General features: G+C 59.5%; 3 protein-coding genes across 4 annotated transcripts; 2 read left to right on the top strand and 1 right to left on the bottom strand.

Moving 5' to 3' along the window:
- Positions 1-129: 129 nt before the first annotated feature.
- On the top strand, positions 130-16389 carry LOC116781892 (signal-induced proliferation-associated 1-like protein 3; the record flags this gene model as incomplete). The annotated part of the gene is made up of 12 exons (XM_032677684.1): positions 130-312; positions 1122-1265; positions 1344-1486; positions 1577-1677; positions 3953-4320; positions 6187-6324; positions 8382-8529; positions 9672-9825; positions 11564-11680; positions 14194-14296; positions 15164-15248; positions 15906-16389. Coding segments are annotated over 12 exons (1834 nt in total), but the record flags the coding sequence as incomplete, so codon positions are not given.
- LOC116781895 (collagen alpha-1(I) chain-like) lies at positions 16383-19534 on the top strand. The gene is made up of 9 exons (XM_032677696.1): positions 16383-16750; positions 16971-17088; positions 17211-17275; positions 17426-17895; positions 18251-18286; positions 18461-18846; positions 18886-18923; positions 19180-19367; positions 19407-19534. The coding sequence occupies exons 2-8, from the start codon at positions 17013-17015 to the stop codon at positions 19324-19326; spliced, it is 1218 nt and encodes a 405-aa protein (XP_032533587.1). The 5' UTR covers positions 16383-16750; positions 16971-17012; the 3' UTR covers positions 19327-19367; positions 19407-19534.
- Positions 19535-22636: 3102 nt separating this feature from the next.
- On the bottom strand, positions 22637-26575 carry POLR2I (RNA polymerase II subunit I). Of its 2 annotated transcripts, none has more exons than XM_032677697.1 (7): positions 26465-26529; positions 26239-26314; positions 25302-25375; positions 23694-23768; positions 22957-23008; positions 22741-22865; positions 22637-22678 (listed from the first exon to the last, which is right to left on the bottom strand). In XM_032677697.1, exons 1-6 carry the CDS (start codon positions 26521-26523, stop codon positions 22803-22805), a joined length of 399 nt encoding a protein of 132 aa, XP_032533588.1. In that variant the 5' UTR covers positions 26524-26529; the 3' UTR covers positions 22637-22678; positions 22741-22802. The 2 variants fall into 2 exon arrangements, with proteins under 2 accessions (XP_032533588.1, XP_032533589.1); XM_032677698.1 differs by having other exon boundaries at positions 22657-22678; positions 26239-26293; positions 26465-26575.
- Between the last annotated feature and the right edge of the window lie 69 nt (positions 26576-26644).

Raw genomic sequence — 26644 nt, 5'->3', positions numbered from 1 at the left:
TGTCCTTGGTGCCATCCCTGTGTCTTGGTGCCATCCCTGTGCCATCCCCGTGTCCTTGGTGCCATCCCTGTGCCATCCCTGTGCCATCCCCGTGCCAGCCCTGCCCGTGACTCCCCCGTCTCTCCGTAGGGGCTGGTCGGAATCCCTGGAGCTGGGCTCGTGCCCCGTGGAGCCCAAGGCCGACCCGGAGCCCTTCCCGGCGTTCCGGCCGCCGTTCCGGAGCAGCGCCGGCTGGCAGTGGAGCGGCCCGGCCGCGCCCAAACGCGCCAAAGCGCCGCCGGCACCGCACCGGGAACCGCCCCACGGCAAGAGGTGAGGGGGGGGCACCGGGAGAGCTCCGGAGTTCCCTCACATCCCTGATTTCCTACCCCAGCACATCCCTGTGTTTTCTTTCCTACCCCAGCACATCCCTGTTTTCCTACCCCAGCACATCCCTGTTTTCCTAACCCAGCACATCCCTGTGTTTTCTTTCCTACCCCAGCACATCCCTGTGTTTTCCTACCCCAGCACATCCCTGTTTTCCTAACCCAGCACATCCCTGTGTTTTCTTTCCTACCCCAACACATCCCTGTTTTCCTACCCCAGCACATCCCTGTGTTTTCCTACCCCAGCACATCCCTGTTTTCCTACCCCAGCACATCCCTGTGTTTTCTTTCCTACCCCAGCACATCCCTGATTTCCTACCCCAGCACATCCCTGTGTTTTCCTACCCCAGCACATCCCTGATTTCCTACCCCAGCACATCCCTGTGTTTTCTTTCCTACCCCAGCACATCCCTGATTTCCTACCCCAACACATCCCTGTTTTCCTACCCCAGCACATCCCTGTGTTTTCCTACCCCAACACATCCCTGTTTCCCTACCCCAGCACATCCCTGTTTTCCTACCCCAGCACATCCCTGTTTCCCTACCCCAACACATCCCTGTTTTCCTACCCCAGCACATCCCTGTGTTTTCCTACCCCAGCACATCCCTGTGTTTTCTTTCCTACCCCAGCACATCCCTGTTTCCCTACCCCAGCACATCCCTGTTTTCCTACCCCAGCACATCCCTGTGTTTTCTTTCCTACCCCAGCACATCCCTGTTTTCCTACCCCAGCACATCCCTGTGTTTTCCCCCCAGGCCCCTGAGCTTCCCAGAGACCCCCCACGCCGCCCCCGCCGCCGGTGCCGCTCCGGCGCAGCCGTACCGGCAACCTTCCGGAAGCTTCTCCGCGCCGGGAAGCGCCGGCGCTGCCTACGCGCGGTACAAACCCTCCCCGGAGAGGTGAGATCCGGGAATTCGGGGGGGGAACACCGGGGTTTTTTGGGATGTGAGGCGCCATTCCCGTGTTTCCCGGGGTAGGTACGGGGCGACCCCGCACTCGGGACACTCGGGACACTCGGGACACTCCGGACACTCGGGACACTCGGGACACTCGAGCCACGACGATTCCTCGTCCGGCGGGATCAGCAGCCACGAGAGCACCATGGAGCGCCACAAGGCGGGTATGGAATGTCGGGAATGCTCGGGATGGCCCGGGATACACCCCTGGGCTCTGGGGTTATCCCGGTGACGCGGCACCTCTGGAATTGCAGAGCCCCTCTGGCACGTCCCGGCACAAGCCCGGCTGCCCGGCGGGAAGCGCCCGGGACGGCAGGAGCCCAGTGGGAAGGATTCCCCCAACCGGCATTCCAAGGTCAGCTGGGAAAACAGGGATCCCGGGAACAGCAGGGAATCTGGGAGCAACAGGGATCCTGGGAACAGCAGGGAATCTGGGAACAGCAGGGAATCTGAGAACAGCAGGGATCCTGGGAACAGCAGGGAATCTGGGAACAGCAGGGAATCTGGGAACAGCAGGGAATCTGAGAACAGCAGGGATTTTGGGAACAGCAGGGATTTTGGGAACAGCAGGGAATCTGGGAACAGCAGGGAACCTGGGAACAGCAGGGATTCTGGGAACAGCAGGGAATCTGGGAACAGCAGGGCTCCTGGGAACAGCAGGGAATCTGGGAACAGCAGGGAATCTGGGAACAGCAGGGAATCTGGGAACAGCAGGAATTCTGGGAACAGCAGGGATTTTGGGAACAGCAGGGATTCTGGGAACAGCAGGGATCCTGGGAACAGCAGGGATCCCGGGAACAGCAGTGATCCTGGGAACAGCAGGGATCCTGGGAACAGCAGGGAATCTGGGAACAGCAGGGATCCTGGGAACAGCAGGGAATCTGGGAACAGCAGGGATTCTGGGAACAGCAGGGATCCTGGGAACAGCAGGGATTCTGGGAACAGCAGGGATTTTGGGAACAGCAGGGCTCCTGGGAACAGCAGGGAACCTGGGAACAGCAGGAATCCTGGGAACAGCAGGGGATTCCAAAAGCACCAGGGATCCCAGGAACAGCAGGGAATCTTGGGAACAGCAGAGAATCTTGGGAGCACCTGGGGTTCTGGGAACTGCAGGGATTTTGGGATCACCAGGGGATTCCAAAAGCACCAGGGATTCTGGGAACAGCAGGGATCCTGGGAACAGCAGGGAATCTGGGAACACCAGGGGTCCTGGGAACAGCAGGGATTTTAGGAACAGCAGGGATTCTGGGAACACCTGGGATCCTGGGAACAGCAGGGATCCTGGGAACAGCAGGGATCCTGGGAGCAGCAGGGATTTTGGGAGCACCTGGGATTTTGGGATCACCAGGGGATTCCAAAAGCACCAGGGATTCTGGGAGCACCAGGGATTTTGGGATCACCAGGGGTCCTGGGAACACCTGGGATCGTGGGACCACCAGGGGTCCTGGGAACAGCAGGGATTTTGGGATCATCAGGGATCCTGGGAACAGCAGGGATCCTGGGAGCAGCAGAGATGTTGGGAACAGCAGGGATTCTGGGAACAGCAGGGATCCTGGGAACAGCAGGGAATCTTGGGAACAGCAGGGATTCTGGGATCGTCAGGGGATTCCAGAAGCACCAGGGATTCTGGGACCACTGGGGATTCCAGGAGTCCCCGGGGTTCCAGGACCACCAGGAATTTTGGGAACATCAGGGATCCCGGGAGCACCAGGGATCCTGGGACCCCCAGGGATTTTGGGAACATCAGGGATCCTGAGAGCACCAGGGATCCTGGGACCCCCAGGGATTTTGGGCCCCCCAGGAATCCCAGGATCCCCAGGAATTCCAGGAGCACCAGGGATTCCAGGACCACCAGGGATTTTGGAAACCCCAGGAATTCCAGGACCCCCAGGGATTTTGGGACCACCAGGAATCCTGGGAGCCCCAGGAATTCCAGAATCCCCAGGGATTCCAGGATCCCCAGGGATTCCAGGTGTCCCAGGAATTCCAGGACCCCCAGGGATTTTGGGACCCCCAGGAATCCCAAGATCCCCAGGAATTCCAGAATCCCCAGGGATTCCAGGACCACTAGGAATTTTGGGAACATCAGGGATCCCGGGAGCACCAGGAATTCCAGGAGTCCCAGGGATTCTGGGACCACCAGGGATTTTGGGAGCACCAGGGATTCTGGGAGCCCCAGGGATTTTGAGACCACCAGGAATCCTGGGAGCCCCAGGAATTCCAGGATCCCCAGGAATTCCAGAATCCCCAGGGATTCCAGGAGCCCCAGGAATTCCAGGATCCCCAGGGATTCCAGGAGTCCCAGGGATTCTGGGACCACCAGGGATTTTGGGAGCACCAGGAATCCTGGGACCCCCCAGGAATTCCAGGAGCACCAGGGATTCCAGGACCACTAGGAATTTTGGGAACATCAGGGATCCCGGGAGCACCAGGAATTCCAGAATCCCCAGGGACTCCAGGAGTCCCAGGGATTTTGGGACCACCAGGACTCCTGGGACCCCCCCCCCCAGGAATTCCAGGAGCCGCAGGGATTTTGGGACTCCCGGAAATTCCAGGACCCCCAAGAATCCCGGGATCGCTCCCGGGCTCATCCCGCCCCCCCCCGCCATTCCCTCCCGTCCCTTTTCCAGGCGGGAGAGGCTCCGTATTCCAGCCATTCCAGCACCACCACCCTGTCCAGCAACGCCTCCAGCGGCCACAGCGACGAGCGCTGGTTCGACCCCTCGGATCCCGGCGCCGGCTCCGACCCCGATCCCGGCGCCAAAGGGGGGGGAGGAGGATCCAGCGACAGCGGCATCGACGCCCTCCCCAAACCCCCCTCCCGGGCCGGGCCCCCCCGGGACAAGATTCCCAAATCCGCCAGCGGAGGAGGGGCGGATTCCAAGCGGGAGCCGTCCCCTCCGCCCCCTCCCCCTCCCGGCTCCTCCTCCGGGAAAAGCTTCTCCCGGCAGAAAACCGGGAATTCCGGCGCCGCTCCCGACGCCGCCTTCAAGCCCAGGTGGGGGTTGTCACCCTCGTGTTCGGCCTCATCCCCCCAAAAAACCCCCCAAAGCCCCCAAAACACCCCCAATTCCCTCCTAAATACCCCCCAAACACCCTGAATTCCCTCCTAAATCCTCCCTTTAACCCCCCAAATTCCCCCTTTAAACCCCCAAATTCCCTCCTAAATCCCCCAGAACACCCCGAATTCCCTCCTAAATCCTCCCTTCAACCCCCCAAATTCCCCCTTTACCCCCAAAATCCCCCTTTAAACCCCCAAATTCACTCCTAAATCCTCCCTTCAACCCCCCAAATTCCCCCTTTACCCCCAAAATCCCCCTTTAAACCCCAAATTCCCTCCTAAATACCCCCCAAACACCCCAAATTCCCTCCTAAATACCCCCCAAACACCCCAAATTCCCTCCTAAATCCTCCCTTAACCCCCCAAATTCCCCCTTTACCCCCAAAATCCCCCTTTAAACCCCAAATTCCCTCCTAAATACCCCCCAAACACCCCAAATTCCCTCCTAAATCCTCCCTTCAACCCCCCAAATTCCCCCTTTCCCCCCAAAATCCCCCTTTAAACCCCAAATTCTCTCCTAAATACCCCCCAAACACCCCGAATTCCCTCCTAAATCCTCCCTTCAACCCCCCAAATTCCCCCTGTAGCCCCAAAATCCCCCTTTAACCCCCCCCAAATTCCCTCCTAAATACCCCCAAAACACCCCAAATTCCCTCCTAAATCCTCCCTTCAACCCCCCAAATCCCCCTTTAAACCCCCAAATTCCCCCTTTAAACCCCCCAAATTCCCTCCTAAATACCCCCCAAACACCCCAAATTCCCTCCTAAATCCTCCCTTAACCCCCCAAATTCCCCCTTTACCCCCAAAATCCCCCTTTAAACCCCAAATTCCCTCCTAAATACCCCCCAAACACCCCGAATTCCCTCCTAAATCCTCCCTTCAACCCCCCAAATTCCCCCTTTCCCCCCAAAATCCCCCTTTAAACCCCCAAATTCCCTCCTAAATACCCCCCAAACACCCCAAATTCCCTCCTAAACCCCCCAAATTCCCTTATAAATCCCCCCTTTCAACCCCCCAAATTCCCCCTTTACCCCCAAGTTCCCCCTTTCCCCCCAAAATCCCCCTTTAAACCCCAAATTCTCTCCTAAATACCCCCAAAACACCCCAAATTCCCTCCTAAATCCCCCCTTTCAACCCCCAAATCCCACCCAAACACCCCAAATTCCTTTCTAAATCCCCCCTTTCAACCCCCAAATTTCCCAAAACACCCCAAATTCCCTCCTAAATCCCCCCTTTAACCCCCCAAAGCCCCGAAATTCCCCCCCAAAATCCCCCCTTTCAACCCCCAAATCCCCCCAAACACCCCCAAATTCCCTCCTAAATCCCCCCTTCCAACACCTCAAAGCCCCCAAATTCCCTCCTAAATCCCCCCTTTAGCCCCCAAAAGCCCCCAAATTCCCTCCTAAATCCCCCCTTTAAGCCCCCAAATCCCCCAAATTCCCTCCTAAATCCCCCCTTTAAGCCCCCAAATTCCCTCCTAAATCCCCCCAAAGCCCCCAAATTCCCTCCTCAATCCCCCCAAACCCCCCAAATTCCCTCCTAAATCCCCCCTTTAAGCCCCCAAAGCCCCCAAATTCCCTCCTAAATCCCCCCAAACCCCCCAAATTCCCTCCTAAATCCCCCCAAACCCCCCAAATTCCCTCCTAAATCCCCCCAAATCTCCCCTTTCAACCCCCAAATCCCCCCCCCAAACCCCCCCAAATCCCCCCCAAACCCCCCAAACCTCCCCTCTGGGGGGGGCTGAGGGTGGGCAGGTGTGATTTTTTTGGGAATTCCCGGGTGCTGATCCCTCTTTTCCGGCAGTTCCAGCCCCCGGCCCCTCCCCCCCTCGGCTGCCCCCCAACTTTCCGCCTCCGTCCCCAAATCCTTCTTCTCCAAGAGCCCCGGGAGGGGCAAAGCCCCGGCGTGGAAACGGCCCGAGGAGCCCCCCGAGCCCAAAAAGTGAGTGGGGCACCCCGAAAACGGGGGGCAGGACCCTGAAAAGGGGGGCAGGACCCTAAAAATGGGGGGACAGGACCCCGAAAACGGGGGGCAGGACCCTGAAAATGGGGGCAGGACCCTAAAAAGGGGGGTTAAAGGGCACAGGAGTCCAAAAAAGGGGGGGCAGGACCCTAAAAAAAGGGGTCAGAGGGCACAGGACCCAAAAAAGGGGGGGCAGGACCCTAAAAATGGGGGGACAGGACCCCGAAAACGGGGGGCAGGACCCTGAAAATGGGGGGCAGGACCCTAAAAAAGGGGGTTAAAGGGCACAGGACCCCAAAAAGGGGGGGCAGGACCCCAAAAAGGGGGATTTGGGGCTGTTTGAGGGATCCCTGTAGGATTTTGGGGTTCTCCTCTGGATTCTGGGGTTCTCCCATGAATTTTGGTTGTCCCCCATGAATTTTGGGATCCCCCAATCCCTGTTTTCTTCCCCCCCCCAGGCAGCTGAAGGTGTTGGGGCAGCCCCCTCTCCGGGACCTTCACTCCTGGGGTTTTTGGGGATTTGAGGGATCCCTGTAGGATTTTGGGTTCCCCTCAGGATTGGGAGTTCCCCTCTGGATTCTGGGATTCCCCCATGGATTTTGGGATGCCCCAATCCCTGTTTTTCCCCCCCCCCAGGCAGGTGAACGTGTTTGGGCAGCCCCGTCTCCAAGACCTTCACTCCTGGGGTTTTTGGGGGTTTGAGGGATCCCTGTAGGATTTTGGGGTTCCCCTCTGGATTTGGGGTGTCCCCCATGGATTTTGGGATGCCCCAATCCCTCTTTTTCCCCTGGCAGCTGAAGGTGTTTGGGCAGCCCCGTCTCCGGGACCTTCACTCCTGGGGTTTTTGGGGATTTGAGGGATCCCTGTAGGATTTTGGGATTCCCCTCAGGATTGGGGGTTCCCCTCTGGATTCTGGGATTCCCCCATGGATTTTGGGATCCCCCACTCCCTGTTTTCCCCCCCCCAGGCAGGTGAACGTGTTTGGGCAGCCCCGTCTCCGGGACCTTCACTCCTGGAGTTTTTTGGGCCTCCCTCTGGATTTAGGATTTTTTTGGGGATTCCCCTCTGGATTGGAGGATCCCTATGGGATTTTGGTTGTCCCCCATGAATTTTGGGATCCCCCAATCCCTGTTTTCTTCCCCTCCCCAGGCAGCTGAAGGTGTTTGGGCAGCCCCGTCTCCGGGACCTTCACTCCTGGGGTTTTTGGGGTTTTGAAGGATCCCTGTAGGATTTTGGGTTCCCCTCTGGATTGGGAGTTCCCCTCTGGGATTTTGGTTGTCCCCCATGGATTTTGGGATCCCCCAATCCCTATTTTTCCCCCCCCCCAGGCAGCTGAAGGTGTTGGGGCAGCCCCGTCTCCGGGACCTTCACTCCTGGGGTTTTTGGGTTCCCCTCTGGATTTAGGATTTTTTTGGGGTTCCCCTCTGGATTCTGGGATTCCCCCATGGATTTTGGGATGCCCCAATCCCTGTTTTCCCCTCCCCCAGGCAGGTGAACGTGTTTGGGCAGCCCCGTCTCCGGGACCTTCACTCCTGGGGTTTTTGGGGATTCCTTCTGGATTTTGGGGCTCCCTCTGGATTTGGGGTTTCTTAGGGGTTCCCCTCTTCATTCTGGGATTCTCCCATGGATTTTGGGATCCCCCAATCCCTCTTTTCCCCCCTCCCAGGCAGCTGAAGGTGTTGGGGCAGCCCCGTTTCCGGGCCTCGCTCTGGGACCTTCACTCCTGGGGTTTTTGGGATTCCCCTCTCGATTTTGGGGCTCCCTCTGGATTTGGGGGGTTTTTTTGGGTTCTCCTCTGGATTGGGGGTTCTCCTCTGGAATTGGGGTGTCCCCCATGGATTTTGGGATCCCCCAATCCCTATTTTTCCCCCCTCCCAGGCAGCTGAAGGTGTTGGGGCAGCCCCGTCTCCGGGACCTTCACTCCTGGGGTTTTTGGGTTCCCCTCTGGATTTAGGATTTTTTTGGGGTTCCCCTCTGGATTCTGGGATTTCCCCATGGATTTTGGGATGCCCCACTCCCTGTTTTCCCCCCCCCAGGCAGGTGAACGTGTTTGGGCAGCCCCGTCTCCGGGCCTCTCTGCGGGACCTGCGCTCCCCCCGCCGCGCCCCCAAATCCACCATCGAGGACGACCTGAAACGTCTCATCCTCATGGACAGCGCGGGGCCCGAGCCCGAAAACCCCCCCGTGAGACACCACTCCCACCACTCCCGGAATTCCTGGAATTCCCACCAGTCCCACCAGTCCCATCATTCCTGGAATTCCCACCAGTCCCACCAGTCCCAGAATTCCCACAGTTCCCACCAGTCCCACCATTCCCACAGTTCCCACAGTTCCCACCATTCCCACCATTCCCACAATAATTCCCACAGTTCCCACCAGTCCCACAGTTCCCACCATTCCCACAATAATTCCCGCAGTTCCCACCATTCCCACCAGTCCCACCAGTCCCATCATTTGTGGAATTCCCACCATTCCCACAATAATTCCCACCATTCCCACAATAATTCCCACCATTCCCACAGTTCCCACCATTCCCACCATTGCAACCATCCCCACCAATCCCACAGTTCCCACCATTCCCACAATAATTCCCACCATTCCCACAGTTCCCACCATTCCCACAGTTCCCACCATTCCCAGAATTCCCACCATTCCCACCATTCCCACCATTCCCACCGTTCCCACAGTTCCCACAGTTCCCACCATTCCCACCATTCCTGGAATTCCCACCATTCCCACCATTCCCCCCATTCCCACAGTTCCCACAATTCCCACAATTCCAGGCCTTTTTCCCCAGGGTGTCCCCAAAGTGTCCTTAAATATCCCCAAAGTGTCCCTAAAATGTCCCCAGGGTGTCCCCAAAATGTCCCCCAGGGGGTCCCCAAAGTGTCCCCAAACTGTCCCCAAAGTGTCCCCAAAGTGTCCCCTGTCCCCAAAGTGTCCCCCAAGTGTCCCCAAAGTGACCCCTGTCCCCAAATGTCCCCAAAGTGTCCCCAAAGTGACCCCTGTCCCCAAAGTGTCCCCAAAGTGTCCCCTAAGTGTCCCCTGTCCCCAAAGTGTCCCCAAAGTGTCCCCCAAGTGTCCCCAAAGTGACCCCTGTCCCCAAAGTGTCCCCAAAGTGTCCCCAAAGTGTCCCCTGTCCCTAAAATGTCCCCAAAGTGTCCCCAAAGTGTCCTCAGAGTGTCCTCAGAGTGTCCCCTGTCCGCAGTGTCCCCAAAGTGACCCCTGTCCCCAAACTGTCCCCAAAGTGTCCCCAGAGTGTCCCCCAAGTGTCCCCCGAGTGTCCCCCGGGTGTCCCCGCGTTGTGACCCCCTGTTGTGCCCCAGCCCCTGCAGAGGACTCTGTCCGACGAGAGCCTGTGTGGGGGGCGCCGGGACCCCCCGTATCCCGCTGCCCCTTCCCTGGAGCCCGAGGCATTCCCGGGAATTTATCCCTCCTCCACCCTGCCCAGCCGGCGCCAGCACCCCCAGGACAGGAAGGGTGAGGGGCTGGGGGGGTTTGGGGGGATTTGGGGGGGGTTTGGGGGGGTTTGGGGGGGGTTTGGGGGGGCAGAGGGGGAGTTTGGGGGTGTTTGGGGGGGGATTTGAGGGAGGTTTGGGGTGGGAATGGGGGGTTTAGGATGGAATTTGGGGAATTTGGGGGTTGAAAGGGGGGATTTGGGGGGATTTAGCAGGGAATTTGGGGGTTGAAAGGGGGATTTAGGAGGGAATTTGGGGGAATTTGGGGGTTGAAAGGGGAGGTTTGGGGGAGATTTGGGGGGTTTGGGGGGTCAGAGAGGGAATTTTGGGGGTCTGGGGAGGGGATTTGAGAGGGGTTTGGGGTGGGAATGGGGGGTTTAGGATGGAATTTGGGGGTTGAAAGGGGGGATTTGGGGGGATTTAGGAGGGAATTTGGGGGGGTTGGGGGGTCAGAGGGGGAATTTTGGGGGTCTGGGGAGGGGATTTGAGGGGGGTTTGGGGGTGGGAATGGAGGGATTTCGGGGGGATTTGGGGAATTTGGGGGTTGAAAGGGGGGATTTGGGGGGATTTAGGAGGGAATTTGGGGGGTTTAGGGGGGATTTGGGGTGTTTGGGGGGTCAGAGGGGGAATTTTGGGGGTCTAGGAGGGCATTTGAGAGGGGTCTGGGGGATTTGGGGGAATTTTGGGGGGGGTTAGGGGGTCTGGGGAGGGGATTTGAGGGGAGTTTGGGGTCGGAATGGGGGGTTTAGGAGGGAATTTGGGGGGATTTGGGGAATTTGGGGGTTGAAAGGGGGGATTTGGGGGGAATTTGGGGTGTTTGGGGGGTCAGAGGGGGAATTTTGGGGGTCTGGGGAGGGGATTTGAGGGGGGTTTGGGGTGGGAATGGGGAGTTTAGGGGGGAATTTGGGGGGTCAGAGGGGGAATTTTGGGGTGTTTGGGGGGGATTTGAGGGGGGTTGGGGGTGGGAAAAGGGGGTTTAGGGGGGAATTTGGGGGGAATTTGGGGAATTTAGGGGGTGAGAGATTTGGGGGGATTTTAGAGGGGTTTGGAGATGGGAAAGGGGGATTTAGGGGGGAATTTGGGGGTTGAAAGGGGAGATTTGGGGGGATTTGAGGGGAGTTTGGGGTGGGAAAGGGGGATTTACGGGGGATTTGGGGAATTTGGGGGGTGAAAGGGGAGATTTGGGGGGATTTGGGAGTGAATTTGGGGTGTTTGGGGGAGATTCGGGGAATTTTGGGGGTCAGGGAGGGGATTTGAGGGGGGTTTGGGGTGGGAATGGGGGATTTAGGAGGGAATTTGGGGGGGATTTGGGGGTGTTTGGGGGGGTCAGAGGGGGAATTTTGGGGGGTCGGGGAGGGGATTTGAGGGGGGGTTGGGGGTGGGAATGGGGGATTTCGGGGGGAATTTGGGGGGTTTGGGGGGAATTTAGGGAATTTGGGGGGTGAAAGGGGAGATTTGGGGGGGATTTCGGAGGGAATTTGGGGGTTGAAAGGGAATTTGGGGGGGGGGGAGATTTGTGGGGGCTGGGGGGGATTTAGGAGGGAATTTGGGGTGTTTGGGGGAAATTTGGGGGTTGAAAGGGGAGATTTGGGGCCTTTAGGGGGGGATTTAAGAGGGAATTTGGGGGCTGGAGGGACAGTTTGGGGTGGGGGGTGAATGGGAGTTTTTGGAGCGTGAATGTTTCGGGGGGTTTTTTGGGGGGAAATGAGTGGTTTTGGGGTGGTTTTGGGTCCCTGAGTGATTTTGGGGTGTCCCCCCAGCCCCCGGGGCGGGGCCGGAGCTGCCCCTGCGCCGGATGGACCCGGGTCTGATCCCCCTCCCCGACACGGCCGGGCTGGAATGGGCCAGTCTGGTCAGCGCCGCCAAGGCCTACGAAGGTGGGCACCCCAAAATTTGGGATGGGGGGGGAAAACCCATCCCTGGGAACCCCAGAATATGGGGGGGAGGGAACCCCGTCCCTGGGAACCCCAGAATATGGGGGGGAGGGAACCCCATCCCTGGGAACCCCAAAATATGGGGGGGAGGGAACCCCGTCCCTGGGAACCCCAAAATATGGGGGGGAGGGAACCCCGTCCCTGGGAACCCCAAAATATGGGGGGGAGGGAACCCCATCCCTGGGAACCCCAGAATATGGGGGGGAGGGAACCCCGTCCCTGGGAACCCCAAAGTTTGTTCCTGTCCCTGGGCACCCCAAAATTTGGGATAGGGGGGGAACCCCATCCCTGGGAACCCCAAAATTTGGGATGGGGGGGGGGAAAAACCATCCCTGGGAACCCCAAAATTTGGGATGGGGGGGGAAAAGCATCCCTGGGAACCCCAGAATATGGGGGGGAGGGAACCCCATCCCTGGGAACCCCAAAATTTGGGATGGGGGGGGGAAAAACCATCCCTGGGAACCCCAAAATTTGGGATAGGGGGGGAACCCTATCCCTGGGAACCCCAGAATATGGGGGGGAGGGAACCCCGTCCCTGGAGACCTCAAAAAATTTATTCCCATCCCTGGGAACCCCAAAATTTGGGAGGGAGGGAACCCCATCCCTGGGAACCCCAAAATATGGGGAGGGAACCCCAAAATATGGGGGGGAGGGAACCCCAGCCCTGGGAACCCCAAAATTTGGGGAGGGAACCCCAAAATATGGGGAGGGAACCCCAAAATATGGGGGGGAGGGAACCCCAGCCCTGGGAACCCCAAAATTTGGGGAGGGAACCCCAAAATATGGGGAGGGAACCCCAAAATATGGGGGGAGGGAACCCCATCCCTGGGAACCCCAAAATTTGGGGGTGAAAAGGGTCTGGGGGGGATTTGGGGGGATTTTTGGGGAGTGAAAAGGGTCTGGGGGGGCTTTGGGGGGGTGAAAAGGGGCTGGGGGGGTGTTTTTAGAGTATTTTTGGGGTGGTTTGGGGTATTTTGGGGTGGGGATTTTGGGGTTTGGGGGTGTTTTGGGGTATTTTGGGGTGGTTTGGGGTATTTTGGGGTGGTTTGGGGGTGGGTTTGGGGTATTTTGGGGTGGTTTAGGGGTGTTTGGGGGTATTTTTGGAGAGTCATTTGGGGTGATTTTGGGGTATTTTAGGGTGGTTTTGGGGATATTTTGGGGTGGTTTGGGGATATTTAAGGTGGTTTGGGGGCATTTTGTGGTGGTTTTGGGGCATTTTAGGGGTGTTTTTTGGGGTGGTTTGGGGTATTTTGGGGAGGTTTGGGGGTATTTTGGGGAGTTTTGGGGTGGGTTTTGGGGTGTTTTGGGGGTATTTTGGGCTGGTTTTCAGGTGTTTTGGGGGGTTTTGAGGTATTTTGGGGGTGGTTTTGGGGTGTTGTTTGGGTATTTTAGGGTGTTTTGGGGGTATTTTTGGTGGTTTGGGGGTATTTTGGGAGGGGTTGGGGGTGTTTTTTGGGTATTTTGGGGTGGTTTTGGGTGGGTTTGGGGTGGTTTTGGGTGGGTTTGGGGTATTTTGGGATGGTTTTTGGGTATTTTGGGGGTATTTTGGGGTGGGTTTGGGGCGGGTTTGAGGTGTTGTTTGGGTATTTTAGGGTGTTTTGGGGGTATTTTGGGTGTTTTGGGGGTATTTTGGGGGTGTTCGGGGGTGTTTTTTGGGTATTTTGGGGTGGGTTTGGGTGGGTTTGGGGTGGGTTTGGGTGTTTTTTGGGTATTTTGGGGTGGTTTTGGGGTATCTTGGGGTATTTTGGGGTGGTTTTGGGGTGGTTTTGGGGTATTTTGGGGTGGGTTTGAGGTGTTGTTTGGGTATTTTAGGGTGGTTTGGGGGTATTTGGGGTGATTTTGGGGTGGTTTGGGGAGTGTTTTGGGTATTTTGGGGTGGTTTTGGGGTATTTGGGGTGATTTTGGGGTATTTGGGGGGGTGTTGGGGTATTTTGGGGTGTTTTTTGAGTATTTTGGGGTGGTTTGGGGGTACTTTTAGGTATTTTGGGGTATTTTGGGGTGGTTTTGGGGTGGTTTTTGGGTATTTTTGGATATTTTTAGGTGGTTTGGGGTGGTTTTGGGGTATTTTGGGGTATTTTGGGCTGGTTTTGGGGAATATTTTGGGCTGGTTTGGGGGGGTTGGGGTAATTTGGGGTATTTTGGGCTGGTTTTGGGGTGGGTTTTTTTGGTATTTTGGGCTGGTTTTGGGGTATTTTGGGGGTATTTTGGGGTATTTTGGGGTGTTTTTTGGGTATTTTTTTGGTATTGGGGTATTTTGGGGGTATTTGGGGTGTGTTTGGGGTAGTTTGGGGTGGTTTGGGGTGGTTTTGGGGTATTTTGGGGTGGGTTTTGGGGTATTTTTGGGGTATTTTGGGCTGTTTTGGGGGTGTTTTGGGGGTGTTTTTGGGTATTTTGGGGTGGTTTTTGGGTATTTTTGGGTATTTTGGGGTGGTTTTGGGGTGCTGACCCCCCCTCAGTGCAGAGAGCCGTGTCCCTGTTCTCCCTCACGGATCCCCCCCTGAGCCCGGACCCCCCCGCGCCCCCTGAGAGACCCCCGGCGCTGCCCCTCCCCCCCCTCAGGTACCCCCAGAAACCCCCAAAAAACACGGGGGGGGAGGGGGGACCCCAAAGTCCTGGGGGGGAACCAAAAAGGGGGGGTGGGAACCCAAAAGGGGGGGGGAACCCTAAAAGGAGGGTGGGAACCCCAAAAAAGGGGGGTGGGACCCCAAAAAGGGGGTGGGACCCCAAAAAGGGGGAGGAACCCAAAAAGAGGGGTGGGACCCCAAAAAGTGGGTGTAGAATCCCAAAAGGGGGGGGGGAACCCTAAAAGGAGGGTGGGAACCCCAAAAAAGGGGGGCGGGAACCCAAAAAAGGGGGTGGGACCCCAAAAAGGGGGTGGGACCCCAAAAAGGGGAGGAACCCAAAAAGGGGAGGAACCCAAAAAAGGGGGATGGGAACCCAAAAAGGGGGTGGGACCCCAAAAAAGGGGAGGAACCCAAAAAAGGGGGGTGGGCCCCCTTTGAGGTGGGGGGGACACACCCAGGGGTGGGTCCCCAAAATCCTCTGGGCCCCCTTTAGGGTGTGGGGGGGTCCCCAAAATCCTCTGGGCCCCCTTTGGGTTGGGGGGGGTCCCCAAAATCCTCTGGGCCCCCTTTTGGGATGGGAGGGTCCCCAAAATCCTCTGGACCCCCTTTAGGGTGTGGGGGAGTCCCCAAAATCCTCTGGACCCCCTTTTGGGATGGGAGGGGTCCCCAAAATCCTCTGGGCCCCCTTTGGGGTGGGGGGGGGTCCCCTAAATCCTCTGTCCCCCCCTTTGGGGTGAGGGGTGGGGGGTTCACCCCGAGGGTCCCGTTTCCCCTTTAGGATTTTGGGGACCCCTCCCAAAGTGGGGGGGGACCCCTTTGGGGGTCTGGGGGGGTCCCCAATTCCCTCTCTGTGCCCCCCCAGTCACCCCCCGGCCCCCCTGGACCTGCCAGGGAAGGTTTCCCAGTTGGAAGCGATGCTGAAACAGCTCCACAGTGACCTGGAAAAGGTGAGGGAAGGGGGGAAAGGGGCACCCCAAAAACTGGGGGGGGCCGGGAGCCCAAAGAGGGGGGGACTGGGGGAAAAAGGACCCCGAAAAAGGGGTGCAGGACCCCAAAAAAGGGGGTGCAGGACCCCAAAAAGAGGGAGGATTGAGGGTACAGGGCCTCAAAAAGGGGGTGGGGATCCTAAAAAGGGGGTACAGGACCCCAAAAAGTGAGTGGAGACCCCAAAAAGGGGGTGCAGGACCCCAAAAAGTGAATGGGGACCCCCATAAAGGGGTCCCAGGACCCCAAAAGGCCCCCAGGTCAGGGTGTCCCGTGCCAGGGTGTCCCTTTGCCCCCCCAGGAGAAGCAGGACAAGGTGGTTCTCCAGACCCCAAAAAGGGGGTCCCAGGACCCCAAAAAAGGGGGAAATGAGGACACAGGACCCCAAAAAGGGGTCCCAGGACCCCAAAAGGCCCCCAGGTGGGGGTGTCCCGTGCCAGGGTGTCCCTTTTCCCCCTCAGGAGAAGCAGGACAAGGTGGTTCTCCAGACCCCAAAAAGGGGGTCCCAGGACCCCAAAAAAGGGGGAATTGAGGGCTCAGGACCCCAAAAAGGGGCCCCAGGACCCCAAAAGGCCCCTGAGTGGGGGTGTCCCGTGCCAGGGTGTCCCTTTTGCCCCCAGGAGAAGCAGGACAAGGTGGTTCTCCAGGCCGAGGTCGCCAACCTGCGCCAGAACAACCGGCGGCTGCAGCAGGAATCCACCTCGGCCGCGCGGCAGCTCCGGCGCTTCGCCAGGATCTTCTCCGGGGCCGGGGCTGCCGAGGAGCCCTGAGGGGCACAAGGGGCCTGGGGGGGCTCCAGGATCTCCCCCCAGGGCAAAGAGACCCCCTGGGACAAAGAGACCCCCCCCCGGAGCAAAGAGACCTCCTGGGACAGCGACGTCTCCTGTGGGATCGTCCCCGTGGGATCGGGAACAGCCGGAGCTTCGCCAGGATCTTCTCCGGGACCGGGGCTGCCGAGGAGCCCTGAGGGGCACAAGGGGCCTGGGGGGGCTCCAGGATCTCCCCCCAGGGCAAAGAGACCCCCTGGGACAAAGAGACCTCCTGGGACAGCGACATCTCCTGTGGGATCGTCCCCGTGCGATCGGGAACAGCCGGAGCTTCACCAGGATCTTCTCCGGGGCCAGGGCGGCTGAGGAGCCCTGAGGGGCACAGGGGGACCTGGGGGGGCTCCAGGATCACCCCCCAGGGCAAAGAGACCCCCTGGGACAAAGAGAACCCCCCCCGGGACAGCGACGTCTCCTGTGGGATCGTCCCCGTGGGATCGGGAACAGCCGGAGCTTCACCGGGATCTTCTCCGGGGCCGGGGCTGCCGAGGAGTCCTGAGGGGCACAGGAGGGTCTGGGGGGGCTCCAGGATCTCCCCCCGGGGCAAAGAGACCCCCTGGGACAAAGAGAACCCCCCCCGGGACAGCGCCGTCTCCTGTGGGATCGTCCCCGTGGGATCGGGAACAGCCGGAGCTTCTCCGGAGCTTCTCCGGGATCTTCTCCGGGGCCAGGGCGGCTGAGGAGCCCTGAGGGGCACAAGGGGCTTGGGGGGGCTCCAGGATCTCCCCCCAGGGCAAAGACACCCCCTGGGACAAAGAGAACCCCCCCCCAGGGCAAAGAGACCCCCTGGGACAGCGACGTCTCCTGTGGGATCGTCCCCGTGGGATCGGGAACAACCGGAGCTTCTCCAGAACTTCTCCAGAGCTTCTCCAGGGCCAGGACCACCAACGACCCCCGAGAGAGATGGGGGGTGACCAGGGAGGCTCCAGGACCCCTCTGGGGACACCGAGACCCCCCCCTGGGGACACCGAGACCCCCCCTGGGGCACTGAGACCCCCCTGGGACAGCGACATCTCCCGTGGGATCGGGAGCAGCCGGAGCTTCTCCAGGAGGATCTGGGGGGGAGCTCCAGAGGATTTGGGGGGCTCTGGGACCCCCCCTTGGGGACACCAAGACCCCCTTGGGGACAAGGACACCCCCCTGGGATCCACAACAATGCCGGGATCATCCCCATGGGATCGGGAGCAGCCAGAGCATCTCCAGGAGCCGTGACTGGGACTGAGGATCTGGGGGGGCTCCGGAGGATCTGGGGGGCTCTGGGACCCCCCCCTTGGGGACACGGAGACCCCCCTGGGGACACCAACAGTGCCGGGATTGTCCCCGTGGGATCGGGAGCAGCCGGAGCTTCTCCAGGAGCTGTGACTGGGACTGAGGATCTGGGGGGGCTCTGGAGGATTTGGGGGGCTCTGGGACCCCCCCTTGGGGACACCGAGACCCCCTGGGGACACCGAGACCCCCCTGGGACACTGAGACCCCAAGAATCCCGGGATTGCCCCCATGGGATCGGGAGCAGCCGGATGGGACCGAGGGCGTCCGTTGGATCCATCCCGGGGACTTTTTGGGACCGGGGGGGGGTCTCCAGATGGGACCGAGGGGCTCCCACAGGGACCGGGGGGGGTCCAGATGGGACTGGGGGGACCTGGACCCTCCATATGGGATCGGGGGGGACCAGGACCCCCCATATGGGGTCGGGGGTGTCCCTGTGGGGCTGGGATGCTCCATATGGGACCACAAGCTCTGTAGGGGACCTGGACCCTCCATATGGGATCGGGGGGGACCAGGACCCCCCATATGGGGTCGGGGGTGTTCCTGTGGGGCTGGGATGCTCCATATGGGACCACAAGCTCTGTAGGGGACCAGGACCCTCCGTATGGGATCGGGGGTGTCCCTGTGGGGCCAGGACCCTCCCTATGGGATCACAAGCTCTATAGGGGACCAGGACCCTCCGTATGGGATCGGGGGTGTCCCTGTGGGGCCAGGACCCTCCCTATGGGACCACAAGCTCCATAGAGGACCAGGACCCTCCATATGGGATTGGGGGTGTCCCTGTGGGACCACAAGCTCTGTAGGGGACCAGAAGTGTCCATATGGGATTGGGGGTGTCCCTGTGGGACCACAAGCTCTGTAGGGGACCAGAAGTGTCCATATGGGATTGGGGGGATCAGGAGTGTCCCTATGAGATTGGGGGTGTCCCTGTGGGACTGGGACCCTCCCTATGGGACCACAAGCTCTGTAGGGGACCAGGACCCTTCATATGGGATTGGGGGGATCAGGAGTGTCCATATAGGATTGGGGGTGTCCCTATGGGTTTCAGATGCTCCATATGGGACCATAAGCTCCATAGGGGACCAGGACCCTCCATATGGGATTGGGGGTGTCCATACAGAGCTGGGACCATCCCTTTGGGGTCAGACCCCCCCATATGGGACCAAGACATTCTATATGGGACCAAGACACTCCATATGGGACCAAGACACTCCATATGGCAGCAGGAGCTTCCGTAGGGGACTGAGGGGATCCCGACAGAGCCGGGACCGTCCCTGTGGGGCCAGGAGGTTCCATATAGGGCCGAGGGAGCCCTGTGGGGCCCAGGACTGTCCCTGTGGGGCCGAGGGAGCCCTATGGAGCCCAGGAGTCTCTGTAGGGCCCAGGACTCTCCCTATGGGGCCGAGGGATCCTTGTAGGGGCCGGGACTGTCCCTGTGGGGCCAAATGGTCCCTATGGGGCCCAGAACCCCTCCTGTGGGGCCGAGGGGATTTAGAGAGCCCAGGGCCCTCCCTATGGGGCCAAATGGCCCCTATAGGGCCTGGGACTGTCCCTGTGGGGCTGAGGGGTCCCTATGGGGCCAAGGAATCCTTGTAGGGCCTGGGACTGTCCCTGTAGGGCCAAGGGGTCCCTATGGGGCCAAATGGTCCCTGTAGGGCCCAGGACTGTTCCTGTGGGGCCAAGGGGATTTACAGGGCCCAGGACCCTCCCTATGGGGCCGAGGGATCCTTGTAGGGCCCAGGACTGTCCCTGTGGGGCTGAGGGGTCTCTATAGGGCCCAGGACTGTCCCTGTTGGGCCAAGGGGTCCCTATGGGGCCAAATGATCCCTATAGGGCCCAGAACCCCCCCTATGGGGCCGAGGGGTCCCTATGGGGCCAAATGGTCCCTATAGGGCCCAGAACCCCCCCTATGGGGCCAAGGGGTCCCTATGGGGCCAAATGGTCCCTATAGGGCCCAGAACCTCCCCCTAAGGGGCCGAGGGGTCCCCACAGGTCCCAAGACCCTCCCTATGGGGCCGAGGGGATTTAAAGGTCCCAAAACCCCCCCTTATGGGGCCGAGGGCTCCCTATAGGTCCCAGCCCCGCCCCTATAGATCCCAAAGCCCCCCCTTACCCCCCCCCAGGAGCAGCTGGAATTTTTTGGGAGGGGGGGGGGAACCACAAAGGCAATAAGGGGGGGTTTGGGGTCCACCCCTTCCCCCCCCCCCTTCCCCTACAACCCCTCCCCTCCCTCATTTCCAGGGGTCTAAATCCTTTAAATAATTAATGATAATAATAATTAACGCCGAGTAATTAATTAAGGGTTAATAATAATAATAATAATAATAAGGATCTTCCAGGTGCGGGAAAAGTTAAAAAAAAGGCACTTTTACCACCCCCACCCCAAAAACAAAACCCCCAATAAATTATTTTCTAGACGAGCGGCTCAGGAAGGGGGGAAAAAAAAAAACCCCCCGTGACCCCAAAAACCTCCTCCCCGACCCCAAAACCCCCTCCCTGACCCCAAAAACCCCCTCCCCGACCCCCAAAACCCCTCCCCGACCCCAAAATCTCTTTATAAAAACACTATATTTGTATAAATGGCACCGTTTTTACCCCGATTTTCGACCTTTTCTTGTTGGTTTTTGGGGGGGGGGTTCGGGGGGGGGGGAGGGGAACCCATTAAAACCCCCCCCCTTAATTTGGGGGACCCCACAAAACACTCCCTCACCCCCTTTTTTTACCCCTTTCCTCGTCTTATTTAATCCCCAAACCCCCCAAAATTTTTTGATTAATAGGAATAAAATATTTCCCTCCTCCTCCATTAAAAAAAAAACCACCCCCAAACCGTGGTTTGGAGCTTCAATTTGGGGTCAAAAATGGGATAAAAAGGGGGGGGGGGGGGTTTGGGGGTCCCCCTTGATTTGGGGGTGGCACATTTGGGGGTCTCTCCTCATTTTAGGGTTGTTTTCGGGGTTGTCCCCCCTTAATTTTGGGGTCTTTTCTTCCCCTCCCCCGTTTTTAGGGTCTGTGTGTCCCCCCCCCTCAATTTTGGGGTTCCCATCGATTTTGGGGTCATTTCCCCCCCCCCCCCCATTAGAGAGGGTCCCCTTTTATATCAGTGGGTTATTTGGGGTGGTTTGGGGTTATTTTGGGGTATTTTGGGGTCATTTTGGGGTATTGTGGGGTGGTTTGGGGTATTTTGGGGGGACTTTGGGGTTATTTGGGGGGCTTTGGGGGATTTTGGGGTTATTTTGGGGTATTTTGGAGTTATTTTGGGGTGGTTTTGGGGTCACTTTGGGGGGGCTTTGGGAGATTTTGGGAGGGGCTTTGGGGTATTTTGGGGTTATTTTAGGGGGGCTTTGGGGTATTTTGGGGTTATTTTGGGGGGGCTTTGGGGTATTTTGGGGGGGCTTTGGGGTATTTTGGGGGGGCTTTGGGGTATTTTGGGGTTATTTTAGGGGGGCTTTGGGGTTATTTTGGGGTGGTTTGGGGCTATTTTGAGGAGGTTTGGGGTATTTTGGGGGGGCTTTGGGGTATTTTGGGGGGGCTTCGGGGTATTTTGGGGTTATTTTGGGGGGGCTTTGGGGTATTTTGGGGTCATTTCGGGGTGGTTTGGGGAATTTTAGGGTGGCTTTCAGGTATTTTGGGGTTGTTTTGGGGGGGCTTTGGGGTATTTTGGGGTTATTTGGGGGTATTTTGAGGGCTTTGGGGTATTTTGGGGTGGTTTGGGGTATTTTGGGGTTATTTTGGGGGGGCTTTGGGGTATTTTGGGGTGGTTTGGAGGTATTTTAGGGTGGCTTTGAGGTATTTTAGGGTGGTTTTGGGGTATTTTTAGGTGGTTTGGGGTATTTGGGGTTATTTTGGGGTGGCTTGGGGTATTTTGGGGTGGTTTGGGGGTTATTTTGGGGTGGCTTGGGGTATTTTGGGGTGGTTTGGGGGTATTTTAGGGTGGTTTTGGGGTCCAGGGGTTGTCAGGGGCAGGTTCTGGGGTCTGGGGGGGGCACAGGGGCTTTTGAGGGGGGCAGGTTTTGGGGTCCAGGGGTTGTTGGGGGCAGACATTGAGGTGGTTTTGGGGTCTGGGGGGGTCCGAGTGCCATCGGTGGGGGCAGGTTTTGGGGTCTGGGGGGTCCAAAAGTTCTCAAAGGCAGGTTTTGGGGTCCAAAGGCAGGTTTTGGGGTCTCCAGGGGGGGTCCAAAGGTTGTCAAGGGCAGGTTTTGGGGTCCAAGGGCAGGTTTTGGGGTCTCCAGGGGGATCAAAGGCTGTCAAAGGCAGGTTATGGGGTTTAAGGGCAGGTTTTGGGGTCTGGGGGGGGTCCAAAAGCTGTCAAGGGCAGGTTTTGGGGTCCAAGGGCAGGTTTTGGGGTCTGAGAGGGGTTCAAAAGTTGTCAAGGGCAGATTTTGGGGTCCTAAGGCAGGTTTTGGGGTCTGGAGGGGGTCCAAAGGCTGTCAAGGGCAGGTTGTGGGGTCGAAAGGCAGGTTTTAGGGTCTCCAGGGGGGTCCAAAAGCTGTCAAGGGCAGGTTTTGGGGTCCAAGGACAGATTTGGGGGTCTGGGGGGGGGTCCAAAGGTTGTCAATGGCAGATTTTGGGGTCTCCAAGGGGGTCCAAAAGCTGTCAATGGCAGGTTATGGGGTTTAAGGGCAGGTTTTGGGGTCTCCAGGGGGGGTCCAAAGGTTGTCAAGGGCAGGTTTTGGGGTGCAAAGGCCATTGGGGGGGGCAGGTTTTGGAGTCTCCAGGGGGGTCCATAGGCTGTCAAGGGCAGGTTTTGGGGTCCAAGGGCAAGTTTTGGGGTCTCCAGGGGGGTCCAAAGGCTGTCAAGGGCAGGTTTTGGGGTCTGGGGGGGGGTCCAAAGGTTGTCAAGGGCAGGTTTTGGGGTCCAAAGGCAGGTTTTGGGGTCTGGGGGGGGGTCCAAAGGTTGTCAAGGGCAGGTTTTGGGGTCCAAAGGCAGGTTTTGGGGTCTGGGGGGGGGTCCAAAGGTTGTCAAGGGCAGGTTTTGGGGTCCAAAGGCAGGTTTTGGGGTCTCCAGGGGGGTCCAAAGGTTGTCAAGGGCAGGTTTTGGGGTCTGGGGGGGGGGTCCAAAGGCTCTCAATGGCAGGTTTTGGGGTCCAAGGGCAGGTTTTGGGGTCTGGGGGGGTCCAAAGGCTGTCAAGGGCAGATTTTGGGGTCTCCAGGGGGGTCCAAAGGTTGTCAAGGGCAGGTTTTGGGGGCTGGGGAAGGTCTGGGGGGGTCCAAGTGCCATCGGTGGGGGGAGGTTTTGGGGTCTGGGGGGGGGTCCAAAGGTTGTCAAGGGCAGGTTTTGGGGTCCAAGGGCAGGTTTTGGGGTCTGGGGGGATCCAAAGGCTGTCAAGGGCAGGTTTTGGGGTCTCCAGGGGGATCCAAAGGCTGTCAAGGGCAGGTTTTGGGGTCCAAGGGCAGGTTTTGGGGTGTCCAGGTGGTCCCAAGGGGGGGTCACTCTGTCCAGCGGTGGCCGCAGTGCGGGGCCGTGCACACGTAGTAGAGTCTCATGGCGTCCTGGGGGGGGCACAGGGGGGTCATGGGGGGGGTCGGGGGGGTCACAGGGGGGTTTGGGGGTCCCCTCAGCCCCCCCAGAGTGTCCCCTCACCTCGGCCCGGGCGCTGTGGGACTGGAAGAACACGGCCTCCTTGTGCCCACACCTGGGGGGGACACGGGGGGACATCAGGGGGGACATCAGGGCATGGGGGGACATGGGGGGGACATTGGGGGACATTGGGGGGGACATCAGGGCATGGGGGGACACTGGGGGGACACTGGGACATGGAGGGACAGGAGGGGGACATTGGGGGGACATCAGGATATGGGGGGGCATGGGGAGGGCATTGGGGGACATCGGGGGGGACATCGAGATATAGAGGGACATTGGGGGACACTGGGACATGGAGGGACAGCAGGGGGGACATCAGGGCATGGGGGGATATTTGGGGGACATGGGGGGACACTGGGACATGGGGGGACAGCAGGGGGGACATCAGGGCATGGGGGGACATCGGAGGGGACATGAGGGGACATGGGGGGACATCAGGGGGACATGGGGGGACATCAGGGCATAGAGGGACATCTGGGGGACATGGGGGGACATGGGGGGACAGGGGGACAGGAGAGGGACATTGGGAGGACATTGGGGGGACATCAGGGCATGGGAGGACATCTGGGGGGACATGGGGGGGGCATCAGGATATGGGGGGACATTGAGGGGACATCAGGGAATGGGGGGGGCCATCAGGATATGGGGGGACACAGGGGACCCCAAGGGGATAACGGGGAGGGGGGGGGTCCTGATGTCCCCAGGCGGTCCCCAAATTGGGGAGGGGGGGGTCTCACTTCTGACAGGGGTGGTCCTCGGTGCGGGGCAGCGTCGGGTCCTGGGACACGTCAGCGATGATCTGGGTGAGTTCACTGCAGGGAGACCCCCCCTGTGAGACCCCCAACACCCCCTGGAGACCCCAAAAACCCCTGTGAGACCCCCCTTAGAGCCCCCCAACACCCCCTGTGAGACCCCAAATAACCCCTGTGAGACCCCCCCCTTAGAGCCCCCCAACACCCCCTGTGAGACCCCCCCTTAGAGCCCCCAAATAACCCCCGTGAGACCCCAAATAACCCCTGTGAGACCCCCCCTTAGAGCCCCCCAACGCCCCCTGTGAGACCCCAAAATAACCCCTGTGAGACCCCAAATAACTCCTGTGAGACCCCCCTTAGACCCCCCCCAAACACCCCCTGTGAGACCCCAAATAACCCCTGGGAGAACCCAAATAACCCTCGTGAGACCCCCCCTTAGAGCCCCCCAAACACCCCCTGGGAGACCCCAAATAACTCCCATGAGACCCCAAAACAACCCCCGTGAGACCCCAAAACAACCCCGTGAGACCCCCAAATCCTCCCCCCAGGGGGTCCCAGGTATTTGGGGGGGCTCCCGGGTGTTTGGGGGTGTCCTGAGGGGTCCCAGGTATTTGGGGGGTTCCGGGGATCCCAGGTATTTGGGGTGGGTCCCAGGTATTTGAGGGGGTCTAGGGGGGTCCTGGGGGTCCCAGGTTTTTGGGGGGGGTCCCAGGTATTTGGAGGTGTCCTGGGGGGTCCCAGGTATTTGGGGGGGGTCCCGGGAGTTTGGGGGTGCCCCAGGGGGTCCCAGGTATTTGGGGAGGGGTCCCAGGTATTTGGAGGTGTCCCGGGGGGTCTCAGGTATTTGGGGGTGTCCCAGGTATTTGGAGGTGTTCCGCGGGTCCCAGGTATTTGGGGGGGGTCCCAGGTATTTGAGGGGGTCTAGGGGGGTCCTGGGGGTCCCAGGTTTTTGGGGGGGGGGGTTCCAGGTATTTGGGGGGGGTCCCAGGTATTGGAGGTGTCCCGGGGGTCCCAGGTATTTGGGGGAGGTCCCAGGGGGTCCCAGGTATTTGAGGGGGTCCCGAGGGGTCCCAAGTATTTAGGGGTGTCCTGGGGGGGTCCTAGATATTTTGGGGGGGTCCTAGGTGTTGGGGGTGGGTCCTGGGTGTTGGGGGGGAGTCCCAGGTGTTTGGGGGGGTCCCAGGGGGTCCCAGATATTTGGGGATGTCCCAGGGGGTCCCAGGTGTTTGGGGGGGGTCCCAGGTGTTTTGGGGGGGGTCCTGGGGAGTCCCAGATATTTGGGGATGTCCCAGGGGGTCCCAGGTATTTGGGGATGTCCCAGGGGGTCCCAGGTGTTTGGGGGGGGTCCCAGGTGTTTTTGGGGGGGGTCCCGGGGGGTCCCAGGTATTTGGGGATGTCCCAGGGGGTCTCAGGTGTTTGGGGGAGGTCCTAGGTGGTTTTGGGGGTTCCTGGGGGGTCCCAGATATTTGGGGATGTCCCAGGGGGTCCCAGGTGTTTGGGGGGGGTCCCGGGTGTTGGGGGGGGGGTCCCAGGTGTTTGGGGGGGGTCCCGGGGGGTCCCAGATATTTGGGGGGGGTCCCGGGGGTCACCGACTCCACTTCGTGCGTGATCTTGTTGACGTAGATGCAGCTGTTGTCGGCCTCCTGCTGGTAATCGCAGTTCCGGCACTGGGAGGGACTGGGAGTCAACTGGGAGGGACTGGGAGCGACTGGGAGGGACTGGGAGCAACTGGGAGGGACTGGGAGTCAACTGGGAGGGACTGGGAGCGACTGGGAGGGAGTGGAAGTCAACTGGGAGTCAACTTGGATGGATTAGGAGGGACTGGGAATCAACTGGGATGGACTGGGAGCGACTAGGAGGGACTGGGAGTGACTGGGAGTCAACTGGGATGGACTGGGATGGACTAGGAGTCAACTGGGAGTCAACCGGGAGCAACTGGGAGGGACTGGGAGTCAACTGGGATGGACTGGGATGGACTAGGACTGGGATCAGTGTAAACTGAGAGGGACTGGGACCAGTGACAGACTGGGAGGGACTGGGACTGGGACCAGTGTCCCAGGACTGGTCCCAGTTGGGGGGTCACCAATCCCAGTGGGGGGGGTCACCGGTCCCAGTTTGGGGTCACCGGTCCCAGTTTGAGGGTGTTACTAGTCCCAGTCTGGGGGGGTCACTGGTCCCAGTCTGGGGTCACTGATCCCAGATTGGGGGGGGTCACTGGTCCCAGTCTGGGGGGGTCACTGGTCCCAGTCTGGGGTCACTGATCCCAGTTTGGGGGGGTCACTGATCCCAGTATGGGGGGGTCACTGGTCCCAGTCTGGGGTCACTGGTCCCAGTCTGGGGTCACTGGTCCCAGTCTGGGGGGGTCACTGATCCCAGGTTGGGGGGGTCACTGGTCCCAGTCTGGGGGGGTCACTGATCCCAGTATGGGGGGGGTCACTGGTCCCAGTCTGGGGTCACTGATCCCAGTTTGGGGGGGTCACTGGTCCCAGTCTGGGGGGGGGGTCACTGATCCCAGGTTGGGGTCACTCACGGCGTAAAGAAGGATCCGGTTCTCCTTGTCCTCCTTGGGGTACAACATGTTGTTACTGGGGGGAAACTGGGAGTTACTGGGAGGGAACCGGGACTTACTGGGGAGGGAACCGGGAGTTACCGGGGGGGATCTCCACGGACCCCCCGGGCGGTGCATCCCCGCTGTGTCCCCTGCCCGTCCCCGCGGTGTCCCCGCTGTAATTCCCGGTATTCCCGGTTTTCCTCACCATTCCTGGCAGAACCGGATCCCGACGAATCCCGGCTCGTACCCGCCGTCCCCCTCCATGGCTGCCACGTGACCGCGCTCACGTGACCGCGCTCACGTGACCCCGACCCCCGCCCCCTCCCCGCTCCCCATTGGCCGCGCCACGCCCAGCCACGCCCCTCCCCCTCGTCCCATTGGTCCG

This window comes from Chiroxiphia lanceolata, unplaced genomic scaffold (genome assembly GCF_009829145.1).
Source record: "Chiroxiphia lanceolata isolate bChiLan1 unplaced genomic scaffold, bChiLan1.pri scaffold_81_arrow_ctg1, whole genome shotgun sequence".
Lineage (NCBI taxonomy): Eukaryota > Metazoa > Chordata > Aves > Passeriformes > Pipridae > Chiroxiphia > Chiroxiphia lanceolata.
The sequence above is the reverse complement of the archived record's forward strand: the minus strand, read 5'-3'. Positions and strand labels throughout refer to the sequence as shown.

Bases quoted from the DNA above. Each gene is read 5' to 3' on its own strand.
- POLR2I (XM_032677697.1), bottom strand. From the start codon at position 26,523: ATGGAGGGGGACGGCGGGTACGAGCCGGGATTCGTCGGGATCCGGTTC. The intron at 26,315-26,464 runs GTGAGGAAAACC...GTTCCCTCCCAG, and splicing joins ATCCGGTTCTGCCAGGAATG to TAACTCCCAGTTTCCCCCCA. The intron at 23,769-25,301 runs GTCGGTGACCCC...GTCTCCCTGCAG, and splicing joins AAGATCACGCACGAAGTGGA to TGAACTCACCCAGATCATCG.
- LOC116781895 (XM_032677696.1), top strand. From the start codon at position 17,013: ATGGGGGGTGACCAGGGAGGCTCCAGGACCCCTCTGGGGACACCGAGA. The intron at 17,089-17,210 runs CTGGGGCACTGA...GGGACCCCCCCT, and splicing joins TGGGGACACCGAGACCCCCC to TGGGGACACCAAGACCCCCT. The intron at 17,896-18,250 runs CCCATATGGGGT...GGACCAGAAGTG, and splicing joins ATCGGGGGGGACCAGGACCC to TCCATATGGGATTGGGGGGA.